This window comes from Carassius auratus, unplaced genomic scaffold (genome assembly GCF_003368295.1).
Source record: "Carassius auratus strain Wakin unplaced genomic scaffold, ASM336829v1 scaf_tig00006503, whole genome shotgun sequence".
Lineage (NCBI taxonomy): Eukaryota > Metazoa > Chordata > Actinopteri > Cypriniformes > Cyprinidae > Carassius > Carassius auratus.
Window position 1 is genome coordinate 38,000 of NW_020523760.1, and position 13,218 is coordinate 51,217.

A 13,218-nucleotide genomic window follows, 5' to 3' on the forward strand; every position below is an offset into this window, starting at 1 on the left:
GCAAAAATGACTTATTTTTTTTATGTAAAGGTGGCACGTGTGTGGCTGGGCGCAGAGGGGAGGATGTGAAATTTTATATTGCTGATTGTGATTGTCAAGCGCAGGCCGGCCCAATTATATCACTGAATCTTTGTTAAGCAGGCCTTGAAAATGCCTGACAGTATAATTAATCTTGCCACATGAACAAAGAAACCCTGCTCAATAGTATTGAGGACGCTTATTAAAAATACTAAACACCCTCTGCACCCTTTTGAAAATGTACGGTGGGGGGCGGCGTTTGAAATAGCAAGACGCAAGTCATTATCTTTGTGTTTAGTGTTTTTTTTTTTCTTTTGGAGGTGAAATTGATATCAAGAGGGAGGGAGCTGTGATTTTGTAGAATGATGAAAAATGATGCCTGTGAATACGAGATATCATTTTGAAAATAATGCTGCTCTCTCGTGGAACTGACGATATACTGCTTTAATTAGAGTTTCACGATGATAAGATACCACATCACAGAGTTTGAGGTGTTATTCACAATCCTTTAATTTATAAAATAGAACAACATTGGCCAGTGTTCTTAAAACAGAAATATGGTGCCTGCTGTTACAGTGTTAATCTATCGCCGTACTTATTCTCCCGTACTCATTTATATGACACTATAGAACTACTGTATGGTCACAGCTTTCAGACAGATTAGCTAAATTACCTCTTTAAAGACATTTAAGATTTATACCTTCATCAATAAAGGGGCAAAAAATTTACAATCAAGGATGAAGGATGAAGGATGATCTCATCAGTAGAGCAAAGGTTACATGTTAGTGTGCACTTGACTTCAGTCAAAGTCCTTTTAAGGGAAGTCAGTGAGCAGAGAAAACATAACAAAACAATGTGTATGTAAATACAACACAGTCTCACCCCTATTCGTCACATACTGCCGTTTGGTCATTTCCCCCTCACGTCCATAAGCAACGTTGAGGGTACCCCCTATTCGTCACTTGACAACGTAGAGGAGGGTCGTCCGATATTTGAATGCAAATCCCTCATCTTTGGATTTTGACGAACCTGGCTTATCCATCTAGCGGTTTTTCTGCGCTGGAAAGTATGGTTTCAGGCGATTAATTTTAATGCTGCTAATATTATGTTAATGTATTTTGCAGTAGCATGCTGCGCAAATACTGTTACAATCATTAATTGGTGAAGTGACCATATATTTTATTGGAGCAGAAACCCTGTTCTAAATCGGAATCACGCCTTTTTTCTTTTTTAATATAATTTTGGGCTACATTAAAATGGCATAATTGCAGGACTGCATATTTGCTGTAGGCTTAAACATGCCTTAATTTAAGTGGGATATTTTTAATTGTCGATGGTATATTTGCAATGGCTTATAGTGTATAGTGAGCCTGCTTTGTTTTTTTTTTGTTTTTTTTGCGACCAAAAATAAATAAATAAAAATAACACCTCAACAACAAAAAAATACCAATAGCATACTTTTATAGACCTTTCATCTCAATACTAATTATGAAGTTGTTATAAATAGCCTGCTGCGGAAATGTTTATATTACTTAATATGGACATATCCTTTGGCAAAGAGATGGATGCATTCTGGGGCGTGATGTGTTAAAATGTAATTGCTAACATATACCCATGTTTTCTTAGACATTTCTGCTGTCCCCTTTAAAATTTTGAGCGAGGATATAAAATATTAAGACTGTACTTTTTCATTATGATTTATATTTTGGCGCAATTTTGTGCAGCGCGTCACTGTGCGCGACCATCACAGAAACCATTGCCCAGCGCGATTCCACCATGGTAAGTCGCTTACAACAGTCTAATAAGCAAGAGAAATGAATAGGCATTTAAACGTCCAAAATTAATACAATTACTAGTTTATATATATTAAAAAACATGGTGTGTGTGTGTGTGTGTGTATATATGTATATAAATTCTATTAATAAACTTATTTTGAACGTGTAAATGCTTATTAATGGATTATTGGGGGATATATATATATATATATATATATATATATATATATATATATATATATATATATATATATATATATATTATAATATGTAGTATGTATAATATGTAGTCACACAATGACTTCTTTTTAAAATCATTCATTTTTTTTATGATATTGTGATTGCATGTAACTTATCAACCAGAGCAGCATTTACTTTACATCTTAGCCTAGTAACGTTAGTTATTCATATTATAATATGTAGTTTGGTGATCTATTATTTTTTTATTTGTTCTTCTCTTTCTCTGCAGGTTCCTTAATCCCTCACCTTTAAAAAAAACAGCACCTCATTACATTAAAAAGGCACTTTTAAGAGCCACATTTGTCTTGTATCTTGTTACTCTCTTTACTGTTGTATTGTTTTCTCTCTCTTGCTGTCTTACTGTCTCCCCCCCCATTCCTCTGAGTGTGGTTTTTGTTTGTTTGTTTTGTCTTTTTTTTTGTCTGTGTGTTTATAGTGTGTTTATCTTTTGTGCCATGTCTGATCCTGAGATGGACTGTCTCCTAAATGAGATGAGTGACCTTGTCGATCAGGCTGAACATCAAGCTCACCTCCAACAGCTCATTAGCATGCACCAGGAAGCAGAACCATCCACCAGTCAGCCTTCCACCCGTAATCCATCCACCAGCCAGCCATCAAACAGCAAGCAAGATGTTAGGTGGATTAAGAGGGACAGTGATGGAAACATTATTTACAGCAGGCCCAGATCATCCCGGAAACAAGCAGGTACAATTTTTTTATTACATTAATGTTAATTAATATGTAGACTGCAGATCTAGTTTTGCATCTTGGAATGGTATACAACATGATCAAGTCATGGGTCTGAATTAGAACATATCTGAGGTTATTATTACATACCTGTGTCTAGCATCAGGTAAAGTTTGTGTCATTGAGTGTAAAAAGTAAAAAAAAATGTTGCTACATCAGGTCCCAGTCACAGCCAGAGTCGAAAGACTGGTGTCTCTCATATCAGGGCTCCGGAAACCAGTGCGGAAATGACCAGTAACTTTCTTTCCATTACTGCAGGTGTGTTATTTATTTTGACTTCACTGGTTCAAACAGTATGTTCATTTATTATAAATTGGCCATTGTTCAATGCTATTCTCTTTTATTATAATAAACTACTGTTTTTAAATATTTTGCCTTGTTTTAACAGAGTCCTTCCTTCAAGAGCTTAAAAGCTCATTGTTTGAGGACATACATGAGGATGAAACGGCACTTCAAGCCTCAACAGACTGGTTGACCCGAAAGAGCCTCATATCAGGGTGGTGGGAGAAAGAGAGACCCCGACTGGTCAACACCATGGTGGCTCGACAACATGTGGCAAAACGGATCTGCCAACATTGTGGAAATGGTCCAGCCGTTATCCGTTGTTGTGACTGCCGACCACACCCATTCCTCTGTGGCCAGTGTGATGTCAGGGTCCACCGAGGTCACGTGTTCCACAACAGGGATTCGATGACCCATGCATTCTTTAATCCATTGCCTCCCACAACTTGTGTTGTGGAGAGGGTTCTAACCCAGTGTGGTAAGTTGTAGTTCTTAAAAGTCACATTCTTAGACTTGACTGAAAAACTGATAGGTCGAAGAAGCCGTCAAGTACATCTTGTTTAAAATAGTTGCCAGTAAATAAATGTTATTCTTTAATGCTTATCCATGTGTTTTTTTTTTTTTTCAAGAGCGTCTTGTACCTTTGGAGATGCCAGAGACAATATGCGGTTGTCAACGAGTATCGTCCAGTGTCATCGCAGGACAGTCCATAGTTGTGGTTACAATGAATGGTAAGAAGAACTTACTAGGTTTGGGTGGGGGTCACTTCTGTAGAAGTGTCTGCAGAATTTCACCCACAGCTATTTGCTGATCACACCTTGTATACTCCCTCATCACAATTATGCACATATACGGATCATGAATATGTTAAATTCATACATGTTACATTGTGCAAGAAATTTTCTTTATCATGGCTGCAAATCTAGAGGTTTCAATAGGTTGTGTGTTCATTTAGATTGGATGGGCCCAAGTATGTGATGGAAAACAATTAACCTTTGTTTGAATGGGGATAGTTAATTTGCCTGACAAAAGTATGACTTCCAATAGAGTGCCTTACAAAATGTTTGTAGAAGTGTCCTCCTGATTCACCTTAGTCACAGGTTCCCATATCAGTTGTCAGAATGACACACTTTGGTCTGTCAGACTTAACGTTGTGTATATATTTCCTTTTTCCAGGGCGATATGATCTCAGATTGCCTCAGATTAGATGCAAAGCATGTGAAGCCACTTGGAGTCCTGGAGTGGATGACCTGATCCGTAATGACTACTGGCCGGCCACTTCTCACTATTCAACTGTGTATGCAACAGATGTCCTTTTTTCTTTTGAAGAGCTGAAGATGGCAGCACCAGGGATATCTAGCCAAGCATTTCTTAGAATGCTGGATCAACGCACTGTTCGCTTTGGCCGTGTAAGTATTTGTGGTAATAATTGCGTAAATCCATAAATTATACTATGAGGGCATTATGGTGATGATAGTACACATGAACATTAACACTGTTTAGGAAACAAATTGTTAAATTTAGACCCTTTATAAACAACCATAAACTCATGTTCTCTTATCAGCAGTTTGCACTGAGACATTTCTGAAAAAAAAAAACCCAGGTCATTCTGAAGATCTCAACTTCAACTCCATTGGCTACAGACTTTGACATCTCCTCAATTTTATTTCCTGATCCCAGAAGAGTTCCCTTGGATTAATGGCCCAAACATAGCACAGGCTATATGGAACAATATGGAAGCTGTTGTTGCTCTCTTTGTGTATAGATTTAGACTGAATGTCAAACAATATCCTGTATTTTTAATGGCCAGGTCCCCCAAATACATCAGTGTATAGTGTATGAGTGAAGTCTACACATTGTTTATTTCCTTTGATATGTAGTACAAACATTCCAAAATGTATTTGATCCGTTTTACTGTTCTCCTTTGTTCTCTTTTACTGAACTCTTCTTTGAAACAGAATGGAAACATCACAGCAGACAGCTTCCGGAAAAGCTTCTTGGAGTGGGAAGCTGTCCGATTCGAAGTGGACAAATTATGCCAGGAGGACCACTTTAACTGCCCAGCATGCAGCCCAGACATGCTTGCAGTATCCGTTGATGGAAACCGTAAGCACTACAGATTCAAGAGTGCAGCTAGGTACTGTGTGTGCATGGATGGTCCATTACTTTGAAACTAACTGCTGTGAATTGAAAATCATATGAATATTTAAACTTAACATGTATCTCTTTTATTTAGATCGGAGGAAAAAGCCATCTTTGATGGCGTGTTCATCGCGAATGATGATGACGTCGCAAGATTCGTGGACTATGTCCATACCTCAACCAGTCATGTACACTTGCACAACTTCACTATATTTACCCATAAAACACCAAGTCCTACAGAGCACTTTGTTTGAACAAGTTTGGACTGTTAACCATGTTCCATGTTTTAGGTCTCTGGAAGAGGTGTCTGTGGAGGGCAATGGTCAGCGGCTCGTGAAACGTCTCAGAAGTCCTCAGGAAAAACAGATGAGGAGGGCCTGGAACTTGCTGTATGTCGTCATGGGGTTCTCCTTCGTGCCCTCAATATGTTCAGGGGCGAAATCTTTGCCTACCCCCTGTACCTCCAAAAGCAAATGGCCTGTAAGCCAGTTACATTTTTTGCAATGGATGTGGCATGCAAGTACTGGCCTTACCTCCAGAGAGTGACAGAGAAATGCCCTGAGCTTCAGGATCTCCTCAACATGAGGCCATTTCTTTCTGTTTTTCATGCCAAAGCTCATGATTTCAAATGTGAGGTAAGAAAAAATTATTGTCCATTACATTTTCTTTCCCTGAAATCCTGCATAAGATTGTTGCCACTTAGGTTTAGTTTTTTTTTTTTTTTTTTAAAGGTAAAATGGAGTGGAGCATATCAGGAGGGGGCTGGTTCGACTCTTGGCGAAGAGGTGGAGCAGTGCAACGCCTTCCTCTCGAGGATTGCTGTTACGACAAAGCACATGTCAAAAGCGGGTAAGGAAACCAGTAAATTTTGATCCTGATTACACTGGTGAGCCACTTTGAGCTTATGCATATATGCTGACTCTGAAAATATAAATATCTGAATATATTAAACACAAATGGATGGATCGATTACAAGACCATCATCCTATTTTATTTGATGTAAGGATAATAAGGTAGGGCAGTTCGAAAATAAAAACACATCAGAGTACCATTCACCTACTGTCCTGCCATAGTGCTCTATGCCATTTAAATACTGTCCTGCATCACTGTTTCATCCTTTGTCTTCCCTGTCCTGTGCAATTACCTCACCCTTTCATGGGACAGTAATCAAATGGCACAAGACAGCAGATTAGTACCATAGTACTGTACTGTAAGTTATTATGTCTCAAAAGTTTGTGATTCAAGTCTGCACATTTTCTTTTCCTACTGCTACTGGAAAGAAGGGTGAAAATCTCATATTTTTTTATTTTTGCAGGACGCATTGACATGCTGACAATCATGGCCATGCGCTGGAACCAACAAAAGTTTGACAACTTGGCTTCTACCCTTGCCCGCCGATATCGGAAGGTAAAGACACCAGTTTTCCCTTATGCAAAAATATAGACAACACTTGCCCAGATATTCTTCAATATATATTAAATGTACGGATGGTTGTATGTGTCGTGTCAGTTGTATTTTTTAGTGTCTTGATATACAATATTACATGTTCATATCACATATATTGATAGTCCATGTATATAAGAATATACTGTATATTTTATTAGTTATGTAATAGTGAAGGTACTTCACAATCCTTATCAACAATAGTCAAAATGGTAGGCGTTTCCCTCAATGTCATTTATGTTTGAAGGCCACAATAGCCCTGCAATGCCAGTTGCATAACCTGGAGGCCATGAAAACAGAAATGGACATCTCTGACAATCAACTGGAGAGGTGGATCATTGATATCAATGAGTGGGCAGAAGGTAGGAGATACTGTTTTATACTGTTTGATATGGTGCTTGATGTATCACTTCTGACTTATCTTGGCTGCAATTCCAACAATTGCAGACAATAAAGAACCTAACTAGCCTAACTATACTCAACCTTAGCTACAATTGTAGCCTCTCAGTTACAGAAAAATATAAAAGGGTTTTGGATTTTGCTCATACACAACAAATAACATTTTTTCATGGAATCAAGAAGCATATTTCTTATTTCTTAATTTCTTCCTCTCAGCAACAACATCCCCAAATGATGCTGATGTTGCCGCTGTTGCCAGCCGAATTGAGGAGCTGGTGGCAAGTGTTAAGAGGAAGTCCCAGCGTCTTTACAAGGATAGTGACGGATGCAAAGGACGTGCCCGAATCCGCCGAAAGATCAGGGAGGAAAAAAAAATCTTAAATTCTGTAGTGGAAAAATATAACACCTTGGTTCCTAATGCAGAAAAACTGACATTGGACACCATTCTATGTGACGAGATTGTTTGGCCATGGCAGCTTACCCACGGTGGTATGTACACAATTCTGTTGACTGTGTGAAATAGTCACATAGTGGGACAAAATCTGTCATGCCTCGATTTTAACCCCTGAAAATCTTTAAACACTAATCTTAAATATAAAACCAACTTATGTTTCATCCATGTATTCCAGACTCTGTAGATCTAAGGACAAAGAGGAAGGCGTTCGACATTGTGATGGCAGTAAGGAGACTTGAGGAGGAGAAGAGGATTCTTATTGCAGAGATGAACAAGCATTGGAAGTCTCTTTGCTCCCGTGCAGACACCCTGAAGCAGATGTCATCCCAGCTTGCTAATGTGACATCAGGTATGTATTTGTTATTATTGGCATACATTACAATATTTCTGAATGTTTCTAATTAATAAAGGCTCAATGTGTTTTAACATGTAAGGTGAAACGTGGGGCCTGCTTCAAGATGGTATCCGAGGTCTAAAGAGCTTGACATTGAAGAACAAGCAAGCAAGCAACAGCCTGGCAAAGCATGCAAAGACATTTTATGTTCAAGTTCTGACTGAAACAGAAATTAACTTTGATAGTCATTCTGAGGAATACGATACCAGTAGTGACTCTGAGCAAGATTAAACATGGCCAGAGTCCTTTTTTCTGCTGTTGTGTGCTGGGGAGGGCTGCTGGGACAGGTTGGTAAGGAAAGCTGGTTCTGTGTTTGGCATGGAGCTGGAGTTAAGTAGCAGTCTTCTGTCATGCTCAACATTGAGGAGGTCCTTTGTCCCCAGGGCAAACCAGCAACTCAATTTCATAGAGAAGATTAGGGGCATGAGTCTCACCCTGCGCCAACCATTACATCACTTTGTCTATTGTCTAGTATCCACTATCCATTTGACTTTTCTTTTAAATATATATATATATATATTATATTAAATATATAAGTTTCTGTTGTTCTATCTATTTTAACTTCTTTGTGTTCTTTTTGTTAAGCAGTACTATTATGCTCAGACTCTTTTTTCCATAGTCATATGAAATAGCAAAGTTTTGCACTGATGAAATCCCTGCACTGTTTACTTTTGCACTACCACCACTGCAAATCACTCCACAGCTGCCCATCATTTATCACAGGGTCAGTCCCTACCAGGTCTTTGTATTCACTTGACATGCTCTTCACTTTTTACATTTGTGATTTTTGTTATGTGTCTGAGCTATGTATGTTGTTTTTGTGATTGTATAAGCTAATAAATGCTTTCATGCTTTAATAAGCTTTCATCATGACAATTTTTCCAATTCCTAGATACATCTTACATCAGGGATAGGCAACTCCGGTCCTGGAGGGCCACTATCATGCAGAGTTTAGCTCCAACCCTAATTAAACACACCTGAACAAGGCAATCAGTGTTTTCGGGATTACTAGATAGATACAGGCAGGTGAGTTTTTCTGAGGGCTGAAGCTAGACTCTGCAGGATAGTGGCCCTCCAGGACCAGAGTTGCCTATCTCACATGGATACACAGATAACATTTATTCAAAAAGATAATATGGCTAAATCTATCAATATTTATGTAGATGTTTTCAAGGTATTCAATACATTATTTTAATAATATAATTTCAGTCTTATTATTGGTAAAACATTACAGTATGCTGTAAGACAGAACACTACAATGTGGGCAGAGTGGGTCACATGTGAGTCCCATATCCTGCAATGCAGGCCAGGGGGTCTTCAACGCCAGTATAGCTTCAATGTACATATTTAGTCAACGGTTTTGTCACCAGCAACAACACTTTGCTCAGTTTTGAACTTTTTGAGTGTAGTTGAAGCCCATTCACAGCAGTCCACCCATCCCAGCCCGGAAGAACTACAAATAACACTAGCCTTGTAACTTGTGTTCTGTGGTGCGTTTCTAGTGGAAGCTGTATTTTTAAAATATAGTGATATTTTCCTCATAAGCAGAAGTTGGCAATGTAGAATTTTGGATATACCCTGTTTTTTTTTTTTGGGGGGGGGGGGGGGGAGGGATAGGATTGGGAACACACTGGTGTCATCAGATTTAAAAAATGTAATCATTAGGTCAAAATAGCTTATTACCATATTTGACAGTGTTTACGGTTAAACATTGGACACCATATCTGCATGACAGCTAAGGTCCAAAGCTTTCTATAAAAGCTGGTACTGTGTGTGTAGCCTTCAAACATGTACTGGGTTCAAGGTTCAGAGCAGAGGTCAGTAATTCAAATCAGGAGTAATATATTCTCTTCAGACTCACATATGTTACTGTTGAGGCTGAGACCTTTCCAGTGATGTGCTTGCTATAGTCCTATGGCAATGTTTTAATTTTTACATATCATGAAGTCCACTTTGCAGGCAATATCCTCTTTTATGGTCCCCAGAGGGATGCCTTGAGTTCAAATGCTTCACACATAAGACTTAAAATATTATTTTATCATACACCCAACATATTAAACACAAACAAAGTAAGATGTAGCCAGATTGAAACACATCAAAGCCACAGTCTATTGCTCATCTTTCAACCTACACACAACGCATTATATCATGAAGCTATTGCACAACCACTGCAGCTTAAAGCAACATTATTTAATTTTTTTTAATTGAGGTAGGTTTAAATTAGAGCTCATACTTGCAGAGTTGTAAAAAGGTAGCAAAAATTTTACTCAAGTGAAAGTACAAGTTTACTCAATTAAAAGAGAACGAAAAATGCAATGGCACAGGTCAAACATGTATATTTAGTTCAACAACAACAATTAAAATGAAACAGCGGAATACTGAAAAATACAAATAAAACGGAAAGGGATTAAAAGGAAACTCCATCATTTCAACCCTCATGCCATCCTATATGACTTTTATTTATCAGATGAACACAAACTAAGTGTTTAAATTGTGTAAAAATCAATTTCTCTTTATATAATGCAAGTGTATGGGAAATCCAAAAATGACACTTGAAAAACTATACACAAAGAAAATATGACAGACCATGCAACCCCATTAATGAATCACTGTCTTCTGAAGTGAAACTATAGGCATATGTAAGAAAAAAACAAATAACAATATTTAAATCTTTACCGTCATGTTCCCTTCGTGTGGTTTCTGAAGTGGTCCTGTCCCCTTGCATTATATGGACAAAAAATCTTGCTTGTGTTCATGTGAAGAAAGAAAGTCATGAACATCTGGAATGACAGAGGTTAAGTAAAAAGTGAGAGAATATTAATTTTTGGGTAAACTATCCCTTTAAAGAGCAAGATGTGATGGAGAGGCTAGAAATATATTCCAGACAGAATACAAGAATGCGTTGAATTAATGAGGAGAGTCCTAGAATTAAAACATACAACGTTAAAGTTTTTAAAGGCCACTTTATATGTTTGTCTATTCAACAATGTCACTGCTAAAAGGACAATTCATCTTTTAAATGTTTGTTTGGGGCATTTAGAGATTTAACACATTTTGATAAAGAATTATTTGTGACCAATTAGATTAATGAGAAAAGCATGTAATTATTAAGATTAAAAAAACTATTCACTGACAGTCCTAATTCCTACTTAATGATTCACTTAATGACATTGTAAATACAACTTATCCACCACCTGATAAAAACATCACTAAACATGAACAATTAATTTAGCATATAATGTTTATCTAAACACTTTTTTGGAGATTTGTAACATTTAATAAAAAAAATTCCACCAAAAAATTATCATCACAGATTTTATTTGCACTCAGTTTTGTGCATTCAGCTAATAATATAACATAGCTATTGGCTATATAAAAACAGAACAAATTATCAATAAACCTTTTTGGGCGGGAAAATGCAACTTTGCTATATCTTTTGAAGCCAGACATTACCTGAACTTTTGAAGCCAGACATTTACCTGATGAAAGTCATAATTGAAGTAGAAATATGTGTGTTTGATGCATGAAAACAATGATCATAAGTTCTCACGTCAGGCACACGTTTGAGCTTCTGTTTACCATATTTAATGTGCATAAGATAATGTAAAAATATAATGTACTTTTCAAGATGAAATAAAATTGTAAGGAGTAAAAAGTAGTTGTTTCTTCAGAAATATAATCAAGTTCAAGTAGTCAGTTTAAACTGTACTTGAGTGAAGTACAAATCCCCAAAAATAATACTTACCTGTAAGTACAGTAATCAAGTAAAATTACTCAAGTATTTTACACCTATGCATACTTGGCATGGAGAATAAAAACAAAACCGAGTTATGGTTAGAATAAGTGGGGACTGAGTGTATTTTATGTATAATGCAACATTTTCCTGATAATTAAGATCAGAAGCCTTTGATCATGAAGACATGAGGCCCACATTGCACAACCAGGCCTTAGATTTCCTACCACTGTCATGGGCCTTGGTAAACCGGCCCACAGTCAAGTCATTCAGTGTGAACAGATTGAGGTCCTTAGTGTCCTGGAACGCTCCCTATTGTCAGGGTAACATAGGAAACCTACCTCTCTCCCTGGTTTTATGACAAGAAAACATTAGACTTTAAAATTATATTGATGGCCAAGCTGGAATTGTTTCTGGCTTTAAACAGTTTCCCAGGCTCATGTCTCCGGTCTTTCTGATCTCTTAAGTCTGATCACTTTATGTCATGCACATACTGTATGTTGATTGTTGACACAGAGGAAGGATGAGATTATTTGTGAAATTTGACACCAATCTGTCTTTGTATGAGGCAAAGGATATGAAAAAAATGGCCTGAGCCTGAAAAAATCATTGCTGACCTAGGTACCATTGATGAAAATTGATAAATGTGCCTCTTCTCTTCATTGGGAATGTTTAAAATGTCTTAAGAACTCTCATAATTGATCTGAACAGACAACCATGAGAACAAAAACAAACAGTGTTGTATGCTAGCGATCAGAGGTAAAAAAGGATTCAGTAATACATCCTGTCACCAGGAATAGGAGCCCATTTACTTTGCTCCAAAATTACCATCAATACTAACTAAAATTTTCATCATAAGTTAGTATAATGCCAATTTGGTACTTGTTCTGGTTGCCTTGGCTTTAGATTTTTTTAGTTGCTAAGATTGGCTTGCTAATCTGCCTTAAGGTGGACGAGGATGTAATTTTCTTCTAAAAAGAAACTTTGTTGTATTATTTTCCTGTTATCACTGTGAAGCTGCTTTGATACAATCTGTATTGTAAAAAGTGCTATAAGCTGTAAATAAAGGTGACTTGACTGTCACTACATGCAACTTTCGTCTCACTTTTCCCATCAAATACAGCACAAAGTCATGACACATTAATTATTCAGTGCAGTCAATGATTGACAGACAAATCATAAAATGTAACAATAGTGAATTTAATTATTGAGAAATATATACAAAACAAATAGTAAAACAGTATTAGTCATCAGGCGAATTTGCTGGCCGGCTCCCAGGTGTCCTCCCAGACTCTGCCACTGTAAAGAGTCCAAAAGTCATCTTACACACAGCATATACAGTACAGCTCACAACTAGTCTTCTGGCTCAAGTTTGAAGATATGTCATCTAAAATAAAGGTTTACCCTTTTTCTGTGGGATAATTTATTTTGGTTTATTTTATATGGTGTTTGTCAAGCATCAGTCATTTTGTTCAAGTGAAAACTGGACTCAGTCGCTTTGGACACAGTCATCCCTACAGTCAACCATTTTTAAATGGGTTAAAGGCCGTTTTAAAATCGGCTTAACCGTGTTGCTATACAAATACTCACA

The 13,218-nt window shown here is 37.3% G+C and overlaps 1 protein-coding gene across 1 annotated transcript; it reads left to right on the top strand.

The window, feature by feature from the left end:
* The first annotated feature begins 2,270 nt into the window (after positions 1–2,270).
* Positions 2,271–8,739, top strand: LOC113071193 (uncharacterized). Its single transcript, XM_026244565.1, has 14 exons — positions 2,271–2,738; positions 2,940–3,038; positions 3,169–3,540; positions 3,692–3,793; positions 4,239–4,471; positions 5,021–5,199; positions 5,299–5,392; positions 5,495–5,839; positions 5,936–6,053; positions 6,520–6,611; positions 6,895–7,009; positions 7,263–7,535; positions 7,676–7,849; positions 7,935–8,739. Exons 1-14 carry the CDS (start codon positions 2,489–2,491, stop codon positions 8,123–8,125), a joined length of 2,637 nt encoding a protein of 878 aa, XP_026100350.1. The 5' UTR covers positions 2,271–2,488; the 3' UTR covers positions 8,126–8,739.
* The last annotated feature ends 4,479 nt before the right edge of the window (positions 8,740–13,218 follow it).

Bases quoted from the DNA above. Each gene is read 5' to 3' on its own strand.
- LOC113071193 (XM_026244565.1), top strand. From the start codon at position 2,489: ATGTCTGATCCTGAGATGGACTGTCTCCTAAATGAGATGAGTGACCTT. The intron at 3,794-4,238 runs GTAAGAAGAACT...TCCTTTTTCCAG, and splicing joins AGTTGTGGTTACAATGAATG to GGCGATATGATCTCAGATTG. The intron at 7,850-7,934 runs GTATGTATTTGT...TTAACATGTAAG, and splicing joins GCTTGCTAATGTGACATCAG to GTGAAACGTGGGGCCTGCTT.